A 23,016-nucleotide genomic window follows, 5' to 3' on the forward strand; every position below is an offset into this window, starting at 1 on the left:
CAAGCAATTATATGCTGACACATGATAATAAGCTGACAGCAGTCATAAGGGGTCCAGGCGAGGCAATGTGTGGTGTAATCCAAGCTGATGTAATGGGCTCTAACGCTCCTCTGTCTCGATCTCAGACACACCACGCCAGAGAGACCAGGGGCCCGCGTCTGGAGGACTACCATGCACTGGACAACAAGGTGAGTGCGAGTTGAGCACCTTGGGGTGCTCTCCTTACCTCCTCGGTGTGTGTGTGTGTGTGTGTGTGTGTGTGTGTGTGTGTGTGTGTGTGTGTGTGTGTGTGTGTGTGTGGTGTGTGCGTGCGTGGTGCGTGCGTGCGTGCGTGCGTGCGTGCGTGCGTGCGTGCGTGCGTGCGTGCGTGCGTGCGTGCGTGGTGCGTGCGTGCGTGGGTGCGTGCGTGCGTGGGCGTGCGTGAGTGCGTGCGTGCGTGCAAATGCAAATGCAAATGTCCATGTTTGTACCTGGCTGTGATTGAGTGTCGTCCTGTGTCTGTCCTATGCACATTTGCATGAATCATATGTGAACACATTATATCTCAGCCCGTATGTTATGATTTTAAAAGGCGCAGCTACTGTGAAGAGGGAGTTTGTTTGTTGTGGATACACCTCTACACTTACATATCGTCAGGTCTTTTAATCAATTAACTGGAATAAATTAACATACAAGATACTCCTTGATTTTTCTGTATTGACATATGCTGTATAAACATGGCTGAAAGGAGACAAGGCCATGATTTACATCGTATTCATATGTATTGTATTCATTGTCTTCAACGTGTGTACAAGGGCACTACTCCAACTCTTTTTAGCAATTTAAGACACAGTCTCTTCCTGTCCCATGAGTATGATTGCTCAGACAAGACACACAATCTTAGCAGTAGGCGAATCCAGTCAATAACTCAGCGTACGGCATTGTAATTTGTCTGCTTCGGACCACCTGGATTTCACAAGAGCCAAGTTTCTTTGTTTTTCCTCTTGTTTCGCTCATTTCCTCAAACCACACGGCTCCCTGGTTTCCTTATTCTATGTTTGGCACATTTGTATGGTATTCTCATAAACTACTTCCTTGATTGTAATTGTGGACAGAACTTTCCATCGAGAAAAGACATTATCATCATCATCATCATCATCATCTTGTTCTTCTTCCGTTCCTCTCCGTTGGGTCCGCTCTGTGATTTATTTCATCATTGTATGAATGTCGCACCAGATCTCAGACGCATTGTCAAGGGGGGGGGCGGGGGTTGGGTCTGGCCTGTAGTTTATTGTTTGTTTGTGCCCACACTGTGCCTCTGTGTGGAGCGCAGGGGATTAACCTCCGCTCAGCAGGACTGCCCACCAGACACTGGGGAGCTGGGGAGGCACGTGTGGGCCGGCCGTCGGCTGGTTAATGATACATAACAAAGAAAACATTGAATGGGAACGGGTCCTTTTTACCGGTACAGATAAGGACTTGGACCCTCTCCAACTGTCCATTGGCCGGGGGTAGTGGGGGCGGGGGGGGGGGGGAGCTGTGTTGTGGAAATAAACAGGGCTTAATGTCCCAAGGTATGAGGCTACTAGAGTACGAAACCACGGCGGTTGCACGCAGCGGCCAAGAAGTTATGTGGAGATGTGGTCAGGTGCTGAATGTGTCAGTGTGTGCACAATGGGGTGCGGTCCCCTATGAGTGGCTTTTAACGCAATGTTTGGAAAGCTCAGGCCAAATGACATGGTCGTCCACCTGGTTCCCCCCCGCAGGAGGACTGGAAGGCAAAGCTCCCAGATACCGTCGCAATGGATTACCTGCTTTCAAAATCCACCAATGAGGGCGCTAATCAGAACGAAACCAGAAACCATGTAAACATCAACATAATGTGTGTGTGTGTGTGTGTGTGTGTGTGTGTGTGTGTGTGTGTGTGTGTGTGTGTGTGTGTGTGTGGGGGGGTGTGTGTGTGTGTGTGTGTGTGTGTGTGTGTGTGTGTGTGTGTGTGTGCACGTGTGCGTGTGTGTGTGTGTGTGTGCATATGGCGCAGCGTGCATGCATGCGTTCATGCGTGTGTGTGTGTGTTCCTGAATGTGTGTCTGTGTCTATATGTTTTATATAGATGGGAGCCATGCATGGTTCAAGCTTGGCCTGAAGCGGAGAGCAAGACTTGGCCTTTGATATCTTGAGTTCACAGCCCAGTAGGTGAGGCAGCGTGATTTAATCAGGCCTGTGTTGACTAATGCACTATTGATTGGTATGTAAATAAAGTCATAACCCGGGGATATGGCGTAGGACTGGAAGGCAAAGCTGCCAGATACCGTCGCAATGGATTACCTGCTTTCAAAATCCACCAATGAGGGCGCTAATCAGAACGAAACCAGAAACCATGTCAACATCAGCCTTGTGTCTCGAGGCGTGAATGACGAAAGCAGAAGAGGCATGAGAGACGGTTTAAATCTTGATGTGACATGGAGAATGAATAAATAAAATAAATAAATAAACAAACACAGAGAGAGAGAGAGAGAAAGAGAGAGGATTTAGAGAACGATGAGGAGTGGGGAGATGCAGAGCCGTGACTGGCAAGCCCAATGTCAGGGGTTTCAGGTCAGAGAACTAATATTGATACTGACGGGAACAAACAACAACTGGGGCGGTGTTAAGTCTCCTAGCTGTTCATTGTGCTGCACTAGCCTGGGCATCAGGTTAGGGCACGGATTAGCCTAGCCATGCCAATTAACAGGTTCATCCAGTACAACACACACACACACACACACACACACACACACACACACACACCATTGTTAACAAGGGTATCACACAAAAGCAGGGAGGGTTATACATCAACTTCCAATAAAAGAATAGAATGAATTAATAAAAGGGTCACCTTTATTTATAGAGCACATTTAAAACCTACGTCAGTTGACCAATGTGTTGGTCAGTTTTAACATTGGCGTGAAAGGGTTGAATTAGAATTAGTAGAATTCAGTGGACAATAAAACCACAATCAAACCAGAGCCCACTGGTAAACATGTAATAAATGAAGACACATAGGATGAGGATGAGGGCGGACACAACACCAGAGAGATGGTGTTCAGTGTGGTCCAATCAAATGCCAGAAAAACAGAAGGCCCAGAGTGAATGCTATACAGCTAGAACAAGACCTAAGGCCAGGATTACAGCTCCTTATCCAGTAGTGTGTGTGTGCATTTCAACCCCCAACAACTTCCCCTGTTTCAGTGAAGTCGGCACGCAAAGACAATAGAAGAAGAGCACCAAAAAAAAAAGGATGGAAAAGTTTGCTGTAATGTTATCTTGTGCGGTCACACGACATGTGTTGCGGTCACTCCCGGACCTCTAGGGGACGTGTGCGTTTGCAAAGGGTTTGTGGGAGCTCAAGAGCGATGGGAGGGATGGTGTGCGAGGAGAACGGAAGGAGTCTCAGAGCGGATGGCATTGTGCTGATTTAGTGGTGCTGCGTGGGGGGGGGGGGGGCGGGAAACCCACGGTTTGGATTGAGGGAAGGCAAGGACAATATTGACTGATTCACCACTTAGGGGATAGGAGCTCCGAGGGCTGAACAGAAGCCGCGGCTGTAATAAACCAGATTCTATCTGCCGTCCGTCCAGAGGAATCAAATCGAATCATTTGTCTTTTTGTTTACCCGTACTGGAAGCTGGGTCCAGAACGGGTAATACCGTACTTTGCATGTCTCAAAGAGCGTCAGAAAAAAACCCCACCAGCTTCTGCATAATAGATTTTCCGAAATATAGTGCACATGTGCAGGATTATATTAATGTGGACACAGTGTTAGTCTTCAGACCTTATTTACTTTTGCCGTGTAACTTCAGTTCAAGGAATTTTCCTCTGAGGACCGGCCCTTGGCGGAGCCAAATGGGTTTTTGTGCGGGTCCGCTGTCATCCAGCCATTCCGCAACATGAAGACAATCCATCCTGATTTTTTGGATGCATCCATCATGCAAATGGGACATGAATAAATTTGGAGAGATTTCAATAGGTCCCTCTAGAGTTGAGTAATTCTCCTAAATGTCTGTTGTGGAGCTGTTGCGCATGGAAATTAAAAGCTGGCTGAATAATATTGTGTATTTGAAGAAGTTATGCTAAATAATAACTGACATTCCCTATATATAGATGACCAAAAAATTCAATAATTCCATATTTGTACTATCAACTCTTCAAAGAATAGATCCAGTGTGTTCTGGTGAACAAGGCTTTGTTTATGAGCCAAGTGGTGCTCCCATGCATAAATCATATGATAGCCCCAAGAAAAACATCTAGTTGAATGTTGAATTAACATTTAACTATTTTCCCTAAAGGATATTTCTCAAGCAGCTGGATAGACAGTCAGACACAAATAACATCCTTCAAGAAACGTCCCTTTAAGAAACACCCTTTGAAAAAAAACATTAACATATAATTATAATAATAATAATAATAATAATAATAATAAATGTGTTCTACCAATTCATGTTTATGGCCAAGAAACCATTCCACTACAGGGAGCATAGAGGTCAAGTGCTCCACACACACGCTACATTCAATCTCCATTCACAGGATAAGATAGGGTTGAATTACACTGTGGAGCACTGCAGTAGAAAACAAAAAAACATGTTGTAAATCACAGTGCACAGCCATAGGGCCCATCCAGCCCTAATAAAGGGAAAGCAATGAATTTACTGATTAGCGCAACATCTCTTGTTTGACCTCAACAACAGTATATCACCGAAACGACAAGGGGTTCCCTTGCGGTGATCAGGGCCAGCATCTGAAATACAGTGAGGCCGGGCGAGATATCAATCGCATATTTTTTATACAGTTGTATTTAGTCCTCATATTTATTTTTGGCTCTAATAAAATTACAAGAGGTCTGGACCTGGCTGACCTGGCTGACCGATGCAAGAGGGGAATCGTTCTACATTTCTATCGCTCAATGTTTACCTCTCTGATTTGACAGTGTTGTGCAAGCACTTCAATTTGAAAGAGTGCTATACAAATAAAGAAGTCTAAATATTATTACAACTAAGCACATTCAAGCTTTAAAGCATCAATGTTATTATTAGGGCCAACGCGTTTGCACACAGCGACTTTAAAACAATCACTTAAAACCTGAGAGTTGGAGCAGAAACCATGTAACTAATGCTAATGCAACTAATGAAGCAAACTCCATGTCCTCTCTGGCCATGCCTTGATGCTGGTGGTTCCTGGTGGTTCCAGCCTGGTTTCCTTCTGTTTCCCCCCACCACCGTACCATAATGCTAGGAGTGGCGTCCAGCTGGCCTGGCTTGTCATGTAATCATCTTCATACATTCCAGCGGCAAAGGCCGCACTTAGCACTTGCTAATGTAACTGTTTTTTTTTTTTCTGTTTTGCTGCCTCAGCGGCTGCTAGGCCCCCGACTCTGTGACTACCAGAGCTGGACAGAGCGGCGTAGAGGAAGACGCAGTACTACCAATCACCTTATTGATCGTCCCCATTAAATTATACTAGAAAAGAAGTTCTACTTCAGCTGTTTTCGTTTTGTGTCTACTAAGAGGAACGGAGAACGGCCCTGGGCAGGCGTTCATCCACCCTGACTCACACACACGACGGCGGCAGGGCAGTATCCTGGCCGCCGTGCCTTCCTGGAGCCTCAATCATTGCGTGATGAGCCTCACCAGTCTTTCTTTGGACTCTTTCCACTGCTTACTCTCCTACCTTTTCCCCGGCAGGCCTTAGAGAGTAGGTCCCCCTCCCTTTCACAAGTCTGTCGCTTGTTGTTGCTCCCCTCGTCCTCTTCCCAGTTTGTTCTCAGACCGTTTGCTACGCACTGTTTACTCGCTGTCGGCTGCCCCCAATCCCACGACTCGGCCTCTCAAATTACTAACTTTAATTCAAAATAATTTTTTATTTGTTGTTCGACAATGTATTTATAAAGGAGGGAAAATAAACCGTGATTGCAATCGGGACGGAGAGACGGACGGAGATAGAATAGGACATCCACAGGGAAGAGAGAGAGTGACGGCGAGAGCGAGACACACACACACACACACACACACAGACACACACACACACACACACACACACACACACACACACACACACACACACACAGAAGAAGAGAGACACACACCCATACAGAGGGAGAGACACACACACACACACACACGAGAGACACACACCCACACAGAGGGAGAGAGAGACACACACACACACACACACACACACACACACACACACACACACACACACACACACACACACACACACACACACACACACACACACACACACACACACACACACACAGAAGATAGAGTGGGAAGAGTCCACAGGAATGTATGGGGTAAGCGAGGGATGAGAGAGCTGAGGGCGGAGGTGAAGGAATACGCAGGGTGGGATAGAGGCAAAAGCTGTCAAATCACTCTTGAGAAAGTATGAAAAAAGAAAACAAGCCAAACCCGGCTTTGCGTCAAACAGAGTGGGATGCTGAGACAGATGAACAAACAGACACATGCTGATGCACTTACAGAGACTTCCAAAACGTACAGAAATCCTAAACCATTCATACATCAACACTATCTCACAACATACTTTTATTTTGTTACAGCCGTACAGGGAGTTGCTGGTGAGGGCCTGTGCCAACCCCAAACCCTCCGAGCCATCAGAAACATTTGTATTACCGCTGCTACTGCTTAATTCCTGATGATTGCAATCAGAGCATATTAGCGGTGTTTATAATGTCTGAGTTTGGTGAAATCTGAGCATACTTGGCACCCATCTCTGGGAAACGTAGGATTGTGGAGGGCGTTTGAGTTTCTGTTCTTCTATCGTTATTTCTTACGAGCACATACCATACTCAACACTCCCGCCGCTAACGTGCTAACATGCTCGCTCTCCGTCTGTCCTCCAGGCATGGAAAGCATCAGCCACGAGACCCTCTGGGACGGGCTAGGGCTCTTCTCCACGGGGGATGCCCAGGGGACCAACGCCTCCTCCTTCCTGTCCCAGCTGACCTCCGTCAACACGTCGCACGTCAGTGGCGATGGCTCCTTCTTCGGGGTGTTTCCGGAGAACGCCTCGACGGCCACCCCTCACACGCTGGCCCAGCCCCGGGTGAGGGATGCCAGCCTGGCCCGGGCCGAGATCACCGTGCTGTCCCTGATCCTGGCCCTCACCACCCTGGGCAACGGCTTCGTGCTGTGGGTGCTGCTGCGGCGGAGGAAGCAGAACGCGCCCATGCACCTGTTCATGGTCAACCTGTGCGTGGCCGATCTGGTGGTGGCCTTCTTTCAGGTCAGTGCGGTCGGCGGCGGCGACATTGCTCGAATTGTCCTGCTTTGTCAACAAGGGCTTCTGGTATGTGGGCTGCTGAGTCGTGCTAATGAAGTCAGATTACAGACCGATCAGTCAACATGGCTATTCAGTGCTTTCTGTTTTGTTTGTGGATGACGGCACAGGACAGCGAGTTAATGATCGCATTGCAAATGCCCTGATAACTTAGTCATGCTTTGTTCTAAATGAATAAACAATGACAATGGATCTCACGGATGATGGATTTGGATGTCAGGTGTATCACACACAACATGGATCACAACCTGTGTGTTCCGGCTTGCTCCTCCCTCCCTCCCCCCCCCCCCCCCCCCCCCCTCACCCCTCACCCCTATCTCCAGGTGCTTCCCCAGTTGGTGTGGGACATCACGGAGAGGTTCCAGGGCCCGGACCTGCTCTGCCGGTCGGTCAAGTACATGCAGATCGTCGGCATGTTCGCGTCGCCCTACATGATAGTTGCCATGACGGTGGACCGCTACTACGCCATCTGTTGCCCGCTGCAGGCCTACCGAGGGGGGACCATGTCCCGCTGGAACACCCCCATCATGGTGGCCTGGGCCCTGGCACTGGTCCTCAGCATACCGCAGGTAAGAACCAGAGGGAAGGGAAGGGGGTGGAGGTGGAGGTGACGAGATGTTGGGGAGACGGGAAGTGGTGACAAGCTCATCTGGCATGTGTGACGTGATCGCAAGCGTGTGCGTCCCTTCCGCATGACATGTATCAAGGCAAGCGCACTCGCTGAGGAATCCAGATATAAATGCATGGTGCAGACATATACATGCCTGCGTTTGAGTGATACACACACGGAAACGTGCGCACTCTCACACACACACACACACACACACACACACACACACACACACAGGGAGGAAACGAGAGCTCAGCGGTGCGTTATCGCCTGTGCCCCCACGCTAGAACTCAAGATGTGGCCCTATATTTAGCCCAGTGCGGTCAACAGGGTGTGACTGACGTGAGAGAGGGGGGTACCGTGAAATCTTGCATCTCTGCCTCTGATTACCCGACCCCCTCCCTCTCTCTCTCTCTCTCTCTCTCTATCTATCTATCTTACGTTATCCCTCTGCCTCTCTCTCCAGGTGTTCATATTCTCCCGCACCGAGATCTTCCCCGGGGAGTACGACTGTTGGGGCCAATTTGCAGAGACGTGGGGCCTCAAGGCCTACATCACCTGGATGACCGTGGCCGTCTTCCTCCTGCCCGCACTCATCATCACCGTCTGCCAGGTAATAATCCCTCCCTCCCCTCCCACCCCTTCCCTCCACTCCCCCCAACACTCTGCTCAGGCTGGGCAGGCCCAACACACACTCACAGTCAGGCCCGTTGGAATGACCAGAATGCAGTGCGATTGAGTGGAGGATTATGGGAAGGAGCCGGTGGGTGGTCAGGTCGTTTGATAACGCCTAAAGGTAGCCGTGTGTGTGGATTAGTGGTGATCCTGTTTGCCGTTGTCCAGAATCCCTCTGGAGAGGAGACATTCTGGGCTGCCTCCCATAGGGATCCGATGCTCTATTTAAGGAAAGATATGTCCAGGGGCCCCGGCTATTTTCCCTAATTAACACAGCACTTGAAGGACCACTGCGGGGCCAGCTGGTCAGAAAATCTGCTCTCCTCTCCGAGGGGCCCCTGGGAACACAGAATCTTCGTCATATACACAGCATCCTACGCAGCACTTGGTTTATCGAAGTTCATTATTTTTCCCTGTAATAATATTTACATGTCACATGCAGTGACGTCACCCAGCACTTGTTTATACGTTTTATCCGACGGAAATGGAGGGAGCATCTGTATCTCTGACCTTCCATCTTCTCGACACCCGACATCCGATCGCGTCACGCTCGGCGGGTGTGAGGCTGAGTAGCCGAAAGTGAAGTAGTGCAGTGCAGAGTGGGAAGTTGTTTGGATGAGCGGGTTCTTGAAAGTGCTGCAAGCGGCAGTAACAGAGGCCAAGCAAATCGGGCCGTTCTGGACAGGCCCGGTCTGAGCTAGTGCCACGGCACTAGTAGATCAAAAAGATGGAAGTGATTGTGTTCTCTGGGTTTTGAGTGCGCTGCATTTCATCGGCTGGACTGCAGGAGACAAGATGCACACAATGCACTTTGTAGGAACGCCGCTTCGGGCCGAGCCGATTGCCCTGTGAGATATTGGGTCTCCCAGGGGAAACATCCTGACCTTTATTCTCTATGAATCAGAGCCGTCACACCTGCGCTCATACAGCTGTCATCGACTGAAGCCAGTTGCACCGGAGTGCCAGCCTCACTAAAAGCAGCAATTTATTACGATTACAGCATTACATCGGCACATATCAGCAATAAGGGAACATTTTCATGCTGACAAAACGCTGTAATCGTTTATTCACACTAAATGTTGGGTGTTATATCACTTGATGTGGATATGATATGTTGGGAGAACGTCTGAGCCAGCATTGTAACCTTAGTGGCAAGGAACAGCAAAGGTCAAAGCACCACATTGAACGTGTGGTGCTTTTCTGTGGCTCTATTTCTTTGCAGCCGTTTATCCCCTCTCCCCACATTGACGCAGCAGAAAATCAATAAGGCTGTGGTTTCCATTACACATTGTAACAGGGAAACAATTTAATCCCTCAATAAATCCTGAATATATATCAAACTAGTAACTCCTCCATGTCTCAGGTTTAAGGAAATTATATTTATGACAGCGTAATCCATATACCATATGCTGCTTCACAGATAAGAATCTTCCGGGAGATCCACAACAACATCTACCTTAAGTCGGAGAGGATTGTGACGGCGGAGCTGAAGAAGAACGCCGTTCTTTTCCGCTTCCAGAGCTTCAAGAAGGACGCGCAGCGCGCCCGGGAGCGAGCCAGGCAGAAGTCCTGCGGAGGAGGAGCAGGAGAAGGAGGAGGTGGTGCAGTGGGGAACAGAGGAGGACCACTTCTGAAGGCGGTGAATAACAACACCTCTGGCTCCCACTCACCCAGCAGCAAGGCGGGGGAATGCTACGACTTTGCCGCCTCGACCACCCAGTACAGCAACAGTTGTCAGGGGGAACAAACGACGATATCCTCGGCGACGAGAGAACAACAACATCCGTGTAGCTCTGAGAGCCACGCCGGGACCCCCAGTCCGCCCGGGGGGTCTCCGCGGCGGGACGGCAACAGCTGCCCCTGTGAAGAGTCCTCATACCAGGCCTTCGACGAGACAACCAGCAGTCGCGGTGGGCTTTCCCCCCGCTGCTCCATGGACTACGTCCCACCTCTGCCCCCCAGCCAGCAGCCCCCCAGCATCACCAAGGCCATGACCAAGACTGTGAGGATGACACTGGTCATTGTACTGGTGTACACCATCTGCTGGTCGCCCTACTTCATCGTCCAGCTGTGGGCGGCCTGGGACCCCAAACCTCCAGACCAAGGTGAGCTGAACCCCCCCAAACCCCCCCCGACATGACCGTCTTACACCGAAGACGTTCATGGTCTCAGCCCAACACATCTAAATCATGCGGTGAAGGGCAGCTGCCTGAAAAGTGATCTGTCTTGTTACTCCACAGAAAATAACCCAACGCCTCGCTAAGTTGCGGTTGGTGTGATTATAATATACGGCTGGTGCGATGCAGCCAGAACAAATGTTTTCTTTGATCCACAACCAGAACCCTCTGGGTAAGATTGCAGGCCCCTCTCTGGTATTTATAATCTTGGTCAGGAAGAAAGCATCTGATCTTCTGACGTCCGTTTTGGTGTTGCCATAGTAAAGCAAAGTAAAGCTGAAAGAACAACGTAGCCACGAGCAAATTTTTGCTTTATGGGTGTTATCCCCTTCATTTAGCACGAAGAGTCACACCTAAGGGATGCATGTATGTAACACATGTGGGCCCCCCTACGCAGTACAACCTGGTCAGATGTCATGAGCAATCCTTCCTGTGGCCTGCACAAACACACGCACACACACACACAAAGGAAATGACAATCACAGACACAAGCTGATGGGTGTATGTCAAATGCATACACACATGCACAAGCATGTGTACAAGCACGTACACACGTACACGTACATGTACACACACACACACACACACACAAACACACACACACAGGCCGGCAGCCCCGGCACAAGACAATGCCTAGCTGTTAATCAGCGATCAAATCAGCTTGTAAAATTGGCAATAAGAATTGGCAACACTGCAATATTGATGTTGTGGTTATTTCGTAGGAATGTATTAATAGAATTGAGAAAATGGCTAAAGGAAGCAACAAATTCTACTGTCCCAGAAGAACAATGTTTATCGTCCATGTGACTGGCCTCAGGGATAACCAGAGTGTTCAACAATAATCGTAAATTGTTTAATTTTAAATGAATGAGGAATTATTGCTGTTTATGCTTGCCTCCCTTGAAAGGGCATGTTATTGTACGTAGAGATCTGTGGGTGTGTGTGTTTCTTGTATGTACATTCTTGTGGGGCACATTTGTATATATGACAATATTGTTAAAAGGATGTGTGTGTGTGCGTGTGCGTGCATGTCTGTACGATCATGTGTGTGCGTGCAAGTGTGTGGGTCTATGTGCGTGTGCGTGTGTGTGTGTGTGTGTGCGCGCACACGCATGTGTGTGTGTGGTGTGAGTGCTTTGATGTGTATGTGTGTGTGTATGGGTGTGTGCGTGGGTGTTACATGCCAGACCTACGGCACTCGTTATTACCGGGGTAGCCCATAACCTCATGTATGTCAACTTGAAGCATAGTCCTAAACGTTCCCTGGGTGTGTACATTCGTACCTATCTAGGGGGGTTAGGTGGCGAGGTACTCACCGCAGGTCCACAGCCCACGTAGGCGAACAGCTCTCTCCGTGACACGCCACACCGGCACCTCGTCTCCACATGACCCTCCAGCCCGTGCCTTGAATCCCTGTCGTTCGGTTCCCCCGTGTATTTACACACAAAAGTTCTCTCGTAGAAGTTTCTTGACAGAAACGTGTGTCCTTCGTGTTCTGTTAGGTCCAACAAACTCGGGGTCTCACCTGCAGAACCTTCAGAGATTCCCCAGAGTCTCACTTCCTGAGACTCACCTGCTGAGACTCGCCTGCCGCCTATTAACTGCTAATGAGCACCTCTACACCACCCCCTCTGTGTCAGTACTGACCCTAATGCAAAGCACTCTAAAGCTAACCCCATTCCTCATTATCGTAACAGTGGGTTCATGTGTGTGTGTGTTTGTGTGTATGTGGATGCGTTCATTGTTAATGTGTGTGTGTGTGTGTGTGTGTGCGTGTGTGTGCCCCATGCCAGGCGTGGCCTTCACCATCCTGATGCTGCTGGCCAGCCTCAACTCGTGCACCAACCCCTGGATATACACCGCCTTCTCCAGCAGCGTGTCCAGGGAGCTGCAGAGCCTGCTGCGCTGCCGGCCGCGGGCCGGCCGCCGGGGCTCGCTGCCCGACGACTCCACCACCACGCACACCTCCATCACCAAGGACACCGTCTACTAACTCAACGACACTCACACACAAACACACTCCACCACCACCACCACCACCATCCTCCCCATCACCCTCCCAGCCCCAGCCCCAGCAGACGGAGTGGATGACAAAGAGCAGTTGTATGGTCGCCGGGGGGGGATCTGTAACGAGCATCACCTGTCGCTACGGCCCTGCACCGAGGGGACCTATGGGAGGGGGGGGGACTGGGAACACCAGCGGGCGTGTGGAGGAATTTACAGGAGCTGTCAACGGCACCCGGCTGGAATGTCATGCATTCTGTGGAGTGAGAAAACAAAACAAGAATGCATTTCTCTTCCGTGACTACAGCCGGAAACTCTATCTTGTGATTCATAACGTGGAAACTCTGCATCCCCCCTCTGACCTGCTCCGACAGAACTGCAGGAATGCGGGATGCTGGGATCGTGTGATTTGCGGACGCGCCGACAAAGCTGAGGGAAAGAGAGAGAGAGAGAGAGAGGCAGAGACGCAGCGGATCCAGAGGGAGAGAGACAGACAGAGAGCGAGAGACACTGGTGATCAATAGAGGCTAGACAGAGGATGACATGGCTGTTACATCGGGATGTTCCGTCGCAGAACAATATTTGAACAATAATGTGCTCAAACTTTGCTGAATCAAAGTAAATAGAATAAAGATGGATGCCTGAGGTTAGTTACATATTCAACCTGGAAAACCATGTGTGTGTGGGGCGGGGAGGGCGGCATGTGACATGATTTATTTGGCCATTGACTGGAATATATAGTAACAGACTCCCTGATGCACACACACGCACACCCACATACATAAAAAGACATAAGGGTACCAAGGCTACAAGAACATGAAAACAGTCCAGGGTCTCCGCAAGGACACGATGACGTGATTACTTTCTGTACCGATACTGCATGGCCGTGCCTGCTGCATGGCGTCCCCCTGCTCTAATGAAGAGTCCACCAAAGCAGAACGTACACATTATGGGGGAGGCGGCCGAAACGCACGGAGGAGTGAAAAGGTCATTCAGCAGCATTCCATTTACAGAGAATGAACGTGGCAGAATGTATTTATTGAGAGACTGGAATGTGCGGCACATTGTGTGTGAAGCCTATATATATATATATATATATATATATATATATGTATATATCAATTTACATAAATATATATATATATATATATATATATATATTTATATATTAAATACTTTCTGCTTATGTCTAGCGATGCGAGTTATTGCGCCAGCACCAAGGTCGTGCCATCGACCGTTTGCTGCACGGCTTTCTCTAATTCAGAAAAACACACACGGTAGTTATCATTATATATATTTTTTTAAATGTCAACAACAAATCAAAACCAAAAAAGCCATAGGAAGGTGTGTACTTGCAGAGCCATAAGGGGGAGGAGGGGGGGAACATGTGGGACAGATCCCCCCCCCCCCCGCCTCGATCCGCATGTTGCACGCACAGTCAACTTAATTTCACCTAAATTAGCGCTTTTGTTCCGTGTCGTCCGGTTGTTGGTTCAGTCGCATTGCTGTATGTGTGGATTATTTACAAGTTAGTAAGTGAGATACATGAATGTTGAATGTACACACCCCGTACCGTGTTACAGTAGACCGATTTGTATTTTTCGGCAAGGCTACCATATAGCCTCGAGCTACGGAGCCCCAGAGGTGACAGAGCATTTCTTTCTTTTTTTCATTAAAAAAATATAAATAATTGGTGAAGAAATAAAAAAAAGAATGGCCTCAAAATACTTATTTTGTGGCCTTGAAATACTTATTTAGTGTCCTCGAGATCCCCGAAATGGCACCTCTTATTAATGTCGTCTCTACCATGCCCAGCGGCGGATTGCACACCTGCTATTGATTTATTATTTATTACCTGCCAAAAGCAGGAATGCAGTCCCGCACTGGGCATGGAAGTGACTAAATCATTTTGAGCATGCAAAAGAACTATAAAATTATGTAAAACTAATTTGTGGCCATGGAATAAGTATTTCGAGGCCACGGAACAAGTATTTCAAGCCATAAATGAGTATATCGAGGCCATAAATTAGTATTTCATGGCCACGGCTTAATATTTCTCTGTCGCCTGCGGGGCTCCGTATATTGCCTGTGCTGTACTGTTCGATAATTTCGGGTCTTAATTTAACACTATTTACAATACACTACCAGGTACTTAAGTTTTTACTAAAACTCAGCTTAATAAAACAAGGACAGGATGTAGCCTAATTAATGTACTCTTACTGTAAAGTGTTACCATAATTAACCACTCATTTAAATTTAAATTGTGTTAGCTATAGGGGTTAGGGTTAGTGGGTAACCCATTAAGTGGGTAACCCACTAACCCTAACCCCTATAGCTAACACAATATAATAATCATTAACTAATGAGTGGTTAATTATGGTAACACTTTACAGTAAGAGTACATTAATTAACCACTCATTTAAATTAGTAAATAATGATTTTATATTGTGTTAACTATAGGGGTTAGGGTTAGTGGGTAACCTTATAAAAGAATGTGACTTAACATCTTAGTTGAGAACATGAACACCATTAGTTAATATGAACACAATTAGTAAAAGACTACTAAACCATTAGTTAACTGTTAATAAATAACTCAATAAATAAATAAATAAATCAATGGTTAGTTCATGTTACCCTATGAGAAAGTGTTACCAATTATTGTTTTAAAAACAGCGATTCGTAGCCACATTGTCTGACATTCAACCCCAAGTGCCTTTATTGCTGGTAGCTGGTTACCCTTGCTAAATGTGTTTTGACTATGATGTCATGTAAACATGTTATTCTTAGAAGTTAGCTACTGCAACAGCAGGGATCTTTAGACACCTTATGTCACCACTTGAGCCATTTCTCATTCTATTTATTTCCGTGTAGATAAAAACATACATAATGTGTATCTCAACATTTCAGTTGACTTTTATCCATGTTGTCCATGTCGTTTATGTACAGTTTTTATATCAAATGTTTTTTTTGCCTCGCAAGAAAAGTAGTGTTTTAGGCCCCTTCCACTGAAAACACATACAAAAGTAATGTCAAAGTTATTACTTTTGTATCACAAGATTGTTAAACCTCTTAACGGTCACCTCTTAAAAAGCTGTTATCATTTCCCTGTGTGTATAAAACAAGATTAAATGTTACTTTTAATGTTCATGCTATTGTACCGGCTTTGTGTTAGACTGTTGAAAAAAAAAAGCAGAGAAGAAAAACGGGGGGTGGGGGGGGGGGGGGGGGGGGATTGAGAGTCGTCACTCAGCAGGTCAGCACTGGGATGCTTTTACGGGGTCTCAGGGGTTCCTAGTGGGGCAGGGGGGGTCGAACAATAACAGGCGCCTCACCTTTTCCTCTGAGCAGGTCAGGGTGAAGGAGTGATGCTGTGGCTCTTTGATTCGCCCGACAAGACGAGAGGTCGCCGCAGCATCAACAGCGTGGCGTGTCTCTGTCTTTGTCGGGTCAGGAAACGGAGCGACGGCTTCCAAACCCCGTCCTTGTGTTGGTGTGTGTTCCTCTTCCTGGCAGGAAGTTGAAAGGTCAGAGGATGATTCTTGCCTGTCTGGAAAATAAAGGGGGGTGGGGGGGGGTGAAGGGGGGCGAGGGGTGGGGGTGAAGCGATCACTCAGAGTGATGGGCCTGGGGAAAGAGACACACTCTGCTTTGCATTGAGCTGCCTACACAGCCTTTTAGAGGGGCTTTCAACGACTACATAATGAATGTAGCCTACTTTGGGTGCCTGAAAATAACACTGACGTAAATACCCACAGAGTGCTTCTACATGCCATATAGGAGCTACAAATATGAATTCCTGAAAAGGCTAACTACTTCGATCACAGAGGATGCCCTGATATAGTGATTACACAACGGACTGATTATTTATCGTGTCAAGGTGTTCAATTTATGGAGCTCAATTCATGCAATAACCTTCTGTTATTGGACGCTAGCTGTGGGCGGGTGGGTGTTGACATTGCGTGCGAAAAGTGGATGTTTGAGTACATGTACATGTGTGTGTACGCCTCTCGTATTCTGTGTGTTTTTACGGCGTGTGGAGCGATGCAGTGCTGATGTGTAAACTCAAGGTCGCCGCTTCATTAGGATGGGGAGGGGCAACTTCCTGCCAGCATGCCGGCTGTGTGACAGGGCAAGGCATCAGACAGATGAATGACACCATGCCTGATCTCCACCGTGCACACAAGGACAGGGCCCTGCAGGTGAGCTCTATAGCTATTAAAACCCATTAAGGTCATCCATGTGACCTGCATGAGCCAATGGCACGAAGGGATGAGAGGGATCTTGCTTAGCAAACTTCACCAAGTCAGTAGAAATTAGATCCGCATCCATGGAGCTTCTCAAAGCTGATTCCTGCCCCCCTGTGTGAGTGTGTGTGTGTGTGTGTGTGTGTTGCTCAACCTGACCACTGCTGGGCCCGTTACTGAGCTCATTCCAAGACACCAGGAGGCCTGTACTGGCCTGGATTCACTTCTCCATCCCCTTTAACCCCAGAGGAACCACGCCCGAGACTTAATGTTTCAGCACACGGGGCGGCACACATACAAATATAAATCAAAGTATTGTACGTATTTCACCTTTCCTTATCTTGTTTGGTAGTGTGTGGCTACAGTGGCTGCTGTCAGAACACCCATTCATTTCTTTTTCGGGGAGTGTATGATTTACACAAATACATTTTTTCCCATTAAAGGCATTCACACACCAGGGAGGGTAATGTGCAGAGGGAGCAGCTGTTTGCAGGGTGATCTCAAGCCACATTTAGCCATATGGTCTCTTTTTATTGCCGAAAAAAAAAACGTTTCACTTATAATGAGGGGTAGTGGTAAATGAAAAGGTTATCGCCCCAGGGAAACAATAATTCTCTGTTTTACCACTTACACTTACATCATCCAATGTTCTTTCAGAAGGTGGAATGTACGTGACTTTTCTCCATACGTTTGTTTCTAGTTTGACATGACCTGACAGGGTGTGTCGGCAGAATCAGGATGTGTATTGTTTTATGAGCATAAAAGACATGCACAGAATTTATGAGCAACAAAGGTGTGTTTCATCATGGCCATCCATATCATCGCTTATCGCTTATCCAATTAAACAAAGGAAGGAATGCTATAGAACAATGCCACGTTATTGCTGCCGACCTAAGGGTGGGAAATCATTAGAGAGAATTTCGGGCCCTAACGCTGGGATAAGTTGTTTTCAAAGAAAAGTCGGGAGAAAAAGAGCTGTCCCCATATATGGTTCGTTTTCCTAAGTCCATCGCCCCTTACCCTACTCAAAGGGGCCTAAACCATACCTAAAAGGAAGACAGGAAGCAAGGGATAACAACCTACAAGAACAAAGGCCGTAGACTGTGATGCTAAGCACATTGACATTTTTTTCCAGTTGAAAAAAGGTATTAACATGTCTCGCCTTCTCCCTGTGTAAATCCCTGAAGTAATTCCAACCAAAACAGTTTTCATTGGGATTTTACGGATCAGAAACCCCGGCGTGACCGGCGATGTTTCGGTCCATTCTCTGGTCAGGGAGGTCTGTTTACAGTGGGCTGCTCCACCGGGCTAACGTGTGAAAAATGAGCAGCGGGTAAACGCTACTGTAGCCCAAGAAAGCATGATGTGAGAGACCGCTTGACGCCGGTTTCCACACTGCTGAGTACCGCTGACCTATCGGGGTTTGACCCCAAGTCCACACACCTCTGACAGGCCCGCTTTGCTCTGCCTCACAGCACACACACACACACACACACACACACACACACACACACACACACACACACACACTCACATTTTTTTCACACACTCCAAGATAATTCCAGATTCAGAATTCTAGCCTACTGTTTTAGAGTTAATGTGCGCCATTTTTTTTCCACAAAGGACTGTTTCATGCGATCATCATGCTGTGTTAATCTGACTTGGCCAAATTCCTTATCAAATAAATTGTTGTTATTCTTGTTTTTCCTGTTCTATTCCATTGCGTACCTTCTATTGTAAGTGGACCGCACTGCAAGCCAACTGGCAGACATAAAATAAACCTATCTCAGAGCATCAACCTTTCCTGTGGTAGCTTTAAACCATTTTCTTTAATACACTGTTTTAACGTTGACCATTACCATTCTGGTCGTCTGTTCACACAGTGTGAAAGAGGATCCCATGAGGAAGTTCCTGGAGCATTTGTCATCTTAGAACCCGAAACATGGTCATGGCTCTATTGTTTCTTCGCTAAGGCAACAAAACAAAAGCTCAGATATGCTTACATAATGTAGACAGAGTGTATCCAGCCTGTGGCTTTTGGCCATGCGTTGCATGGACAAGTTCATATAATATATGAATATTACTTGCTATGGGACTTGAAATGTCTGCCTCCCATATTTCCACAAATTTAAACAATTTCAATTTCTCTCAAGGGAAGGGCAGATAATTGACTGTTGCGCTGTAAAGAAAGTTCACTCAAGACTAAGTTCAGCTGTACCCTGTGTGCACACACTCGTTCCCACTGGCTGAATACAAAAATAGAAATGCTAAGTTTACATCTATGCTTCAGCCAAGAAGAGATAAACATGTTCAGTACAGTTTGATGCAATTACACACATGACAGATGTAATACGGAGAGAAATCTACATGAAGCAGGGCCAAATATGCAATGCATTATAAGGGTAAGTGGTATTATACATTATAGGGTGAATCATGATATAGCAATAACAGATATCTGCCAAACATTGATATGTGTTGGGAGGGTGACAGCTAGGAAGCTCTGAATGAAGCTCACAGCTGCCACTATGTGCTCAACGTACAGTACTGCAGGCAATTCAATATCCGCGTCTATGCACGTTTTCGTGTAGTCTGTTTAAGAGTTAATCAATTTCTAATAAATCGGAGGTCAATGAGAAAGTGTTGACTTTGGTTGCCTCAGTATTGACCAAACAAACTTCCATTGGAATATTAAACCATAAATATAACACTGGATGAGGAGCGGTTATTAATTTGAATTTACTAACCTCTCTAGCCTATAAGACCTCAATGACGCCGAAGCGGAAATTCATAAATATCTTACAGTACAGTGATGTAACCAAAGGATCATCAACGTCTAAACAAACTATCAAAAACGGTAGTAAAAGGAAGCTGGAAAACATTAACTCTTGGGTTTTGCCGATGTACATAAACAGTGGCTGAAGCAGCTTTCCCCTGAAGACTTCATTACCCCAGTCTCTCCCCTCAGGGGAGGTCCTTATTGGATTAACGTTGTTCTTTTGTTTTCATTTACTTTGAAGTACAACGTTTTCAAAGTTGTACTTCAAAGATTGTTTGAGGTCATGACTTACCTAATGGATAATAAATGTGTAAGTAAAATCACCACATAAATTTAGTCAAGTAGCTAATCTAAGGAGAAATTATTTTAGAATAGGGGTCGATTTTGGACTCTTCCACTACGCAAAACAGCATGGTCCATAAAAGTAACTCTTGTTTAAGACATTCCTGGTGCAGATCGCAAAAGGTTGAGTGGAGGCTGCATGTTCTAGTAGTTATGAGTGGAATAAAACTCTGGACCACATGGTTTAAGAGTCACTTGACACAATCCAAAGAACTACCCAAAACACAAAAATCATTTTATGGACTGTTTCTATGGAACTAAGACCATAAATATTTTCTGGTCTGCCTCAACTGAAATTGAAAGGCCCATTTGTTGCTGAACTTCAAGATTCAACATCAACACATCACACTTGGACAAAAACTGACCATTTATTGAGTGAACCGCAATGAGCATCAGACACAAACACAATGTTTGACCTCCTTAGGCCAGCCAGTGCAGTCACAACTTTGATCATGGATTTATGTCAAATCTCAGCCATCTAGACTAATCGGCTGGGAGCATATCTGTACAGAACCCAACCCAAATGCTGCTGACACACAGAGAATGGATTAGTTTGCATATCATTTCAGACACCTGCCTAAAAGGGGACATTTTGAGCTATTGAGGGACGATAAAAACACATGTAAACCATGCACGTTTTTTTTGCTTTCAGTTTTTTCATCCGAAATAACTACTGGTCCAAATCTTAGAAAAGTTTGTTACAGACACGGTCTGTGAAAGAAACCAAAAAACAAATAATACAAAATGACCACTGCGCTATCTCCACATCTCAGAAAATGAGACTTATGACAATATTCTGGACCATGGACTGGTTGACATGTCCCACCAGAATTCAATATTCTTTGTAAAGATCCGTTGGTGTTAACATTGCTTCGTCTGATTCCTCTATGCCTGGATGGTACTCTTTGCACTGAAGGCGAGGTAGTAGACCAGGATACCGACGACTGCTGCCAGCACCTCAGTAGACACCCATGGGCCATTCCAGGCGCCCTGTGGTTGAAAAGGGAAAAAAACAAATAAAATAACACGGGAGTTAGAAAATTGAAAACAGAACACCAGAAATGAAGCCCTCAAATGAACGCAGCTATCCAAACATACATTTCAAGCATTTCTTGGATTGTAGACCACTCAAGGTCAATGTGAAAATGTTTTCTTTATTGCGCCCAATTTCTTCCATCTATGGACATCATTGGATATTCCATCTTCCTTATAAACTTGGATTTGCTTTCCAATTTAGCATCAGTAAGTTGGTCTGACTTAGTTTATTGCCATAATGTGGTAGCTAAAATAAAGTCTCACATTCTAGAATATCCAGTTACAAACAACAGATCAGTCATATAAAACAAGAAAAAAATGTGTTATATATATTACAAACATAATAATTTATAATTGAATACATTCTGCACCATTCACAGCCATCAGTGCACATGGTGGATTTTAATATTATGGAAGAATGGCTCATTTATAATTAAATCATTAGTTAATTCTCTAATTAGTGATTTCAGTCAGACAATTTCCCACAGTCCTAATATAGTAACAAACTCAAACAACATTTTAAGTTGATCCCTGCAATGGGTCTCCACGGAGCCAACTGTGGAGTTTTATCCAGATGAAAACACATTCCTCCAGTATCTCTCGACTGCCAACAAATGGTACATTTACAAAAGTCTGGCCACTAAATAAGTCTTGTGACTCATTCATTGTGAGTGGTGTGACTGGTTCATTGTGAGTGCCTACCTATAAGGACTACTGTAGAGACAACTTACCCGGTGATCAACATTGACAGAGAAGAGGGGCTGAATGGCAGCCACGTCTTCATTGTTTCTCTGAGCCTGAAAAACATGCAGTACAGACATTGATTACCGGTTGTTTTGGGCAAGGTTGTATCCGCAGCTTGGCTGTACATCACGATGTGTACATTATTTGACATGTGACGCAGACACATACCTTGCGCAGGGAACTGTAGGACTCCTCATCAAAGAACTTCACTTGATAAGTTCCAGAACTGGCCTGTTTGTGAGGAAGGCTCCAAGACACCTATGACACATGGTTGTGGTCCAACCAAATATTTTGTAAATTAAAAAAAAAAAATTGTGCTGGGCTCATTGACCAACAAATAGCGGTTTAGAGTCCTACCTGATATTTGCCAACATCCTGGCCTCTCGTCACAGGGAACTGTCTTCCATTGACGTCAGCATACAGCGCCACACTCTGGTGAAAAATGATATTGCGTGTCAGAGAGCATAAAAGGCAAGGGGCCTCTACTCAGAAGATCACTTTATTATAGGTTAAAAACAAAGAAATGTTGGAGATTAACATTTACCTGTGCTCCGTTTGCACAGGCAAGACTGAGCTCCACAATGAAGACAGACTCGGAGGAGATAACAGCGTCGTTGGTCGTGTAGGCCGAGGGGTTGATCACTGGATCTGTGCAGCTATCAGCTAAACGCAAAAAAACAACGCATATGTTGGGACGTAATGCCATGTGTACCCACATGTATTTATTATAGTCAACCTACATACAGCTTGGTTAAACACGTCGGTTAACAGAAGTAACATACACTGAAGGATACGAGTATGGCATGCGAACGGCAGCTAGAAGAGACAATCAATCGACAAAAAATATTATCGCCTTCGTTGACTTACCCGAGCAGGCACACACTAAAAGTGCGAAGAAAGCTGCTATTCTGAACATGATGATTTACAGGGAATGTTTCACTCGAACTTGAGGTACACGTCTGTTCCTTTTTTCTGCCTGATGTCCACCTCAGCTTTCAGACCGGTGCACTGTAATGACGTGTACCAGTCGCGCAACGCATTGTGGGTAGGATTTGTATCGACACGTCATTTGAGATCTCTATTTGACATAAA

General features: G+C 46.3%; 2 protein-coding genes across 2 annotated transcripts; one reads left to right on the forward strand and one right to left on the reverse strand.

Annotated features, from left to right (window-relative positions):
- Positions 1-6,875: 6,875 nt before the first annotated feature.
- Positions 6,876-12,888, forward strand: LOC311359181 (vasopressin V2 receptor-like). Its single transcript, XM_084479164.1, has 5 exons — positions 6,876-7,263; positions 7,641-7,886; positions 8,394-8,540; positions 10,023-10,707; positions 12,573-12,888. The coding sequence occupies exons 1-5, from the start codon at positions 6,883-6,885 to the stop codon at positions 12,770-12,772; spliced, it is 1,659 nt and encodes a 552-aa protein (XP_084335290.1). The 5' UTR covers positions 6,876-6,882; the 3' UTR covers positions 12,773-12,888.
- A 7,600-nt stretch (positions 12,889-20,488) lies between these two features.
- On the reverse strand, positions 20,489-22,932 carry ssr4 (signal sequence receptor, delta). The gene is made up of 6 exons (XM_084479062.1): positions 22,792-22,932; positions 22,469-22,587; positions 22,282-22,356; positions 22,093-22,182; positions 21,912-21,977; positions 20,489-21,135 (listed from the first exon to the last, which is right to left on the reverse strand). Exons 1-6 carry the CDS (start codon positions 22,838-22,840, stop codon positions 21,031-21,033), a joined length of 504 nt encoding a protein of 167 aa, XP_084335188.1. The 5' UTR covers positions 22,841-22,932; the 3' UTR covers positions 20,489-21,030.
- Positions 22,933-23,016: the final 84 nt, after the last annotated feature.

This window comes from Micromesistius poutassou (genome assembly GCF_964030765.1).
Source record: "Micromesistius poutassou genome assembly, chromosome: 15".
Classification (NCBI taxonomy): Eukaryota; Metazoa; Chordata; class Actinopteri; order Gadiformes; family Gadidae; genus Micromesistius; species Micromesistius poutassou.

Bases quoted from the DNA above. Each gene is read 5' to 3' on its own strand.
- LOC311359181 (XM_084479164.1), top strand. From the start codon at position 6,883: ATGGAAAGCATCAGCCACGAGACCCTCTGGGACGGGCTAGGGCTCTTC. The intron at 7,264-7,640 runs GTCAGTGCGGTC...CCCTATCTCCAG, and splicing joins TGGTGGTGGCCTTCTTTCAG to GTGCTTCCCCAGTTGGTGTG. The intron at 10,708-12,572 runs GTGAGCTGAACC...GCCCCATGCCAG, and splicing joins CCCCAAACCTCCAGACCAAG to GCGTGGCCTTCACCATCCTG.
- ssr4 (XM_084479062.1), bottom strand. From the start codon at position 22,840: ATGTTCAGAATAGCAGCTTTCTTCGCACTTTTAGTGTGTGCCTGCTCG. The intron at 22,357-22,468 runs GTAAATGTTAAT...ATTTTTCACCAG, and splicing joins CCTGTGCAAACGGAGCACAG to AGTGTGGCGCTGTATGCTGA. The intron at 21,978-22,092 runs GTATGTGTCTGC...CATGTTTTTCAG, and splicing joins CCTACAGTTCCCTGCGCAAG to GCTCAGAGAAACAATGAAGA.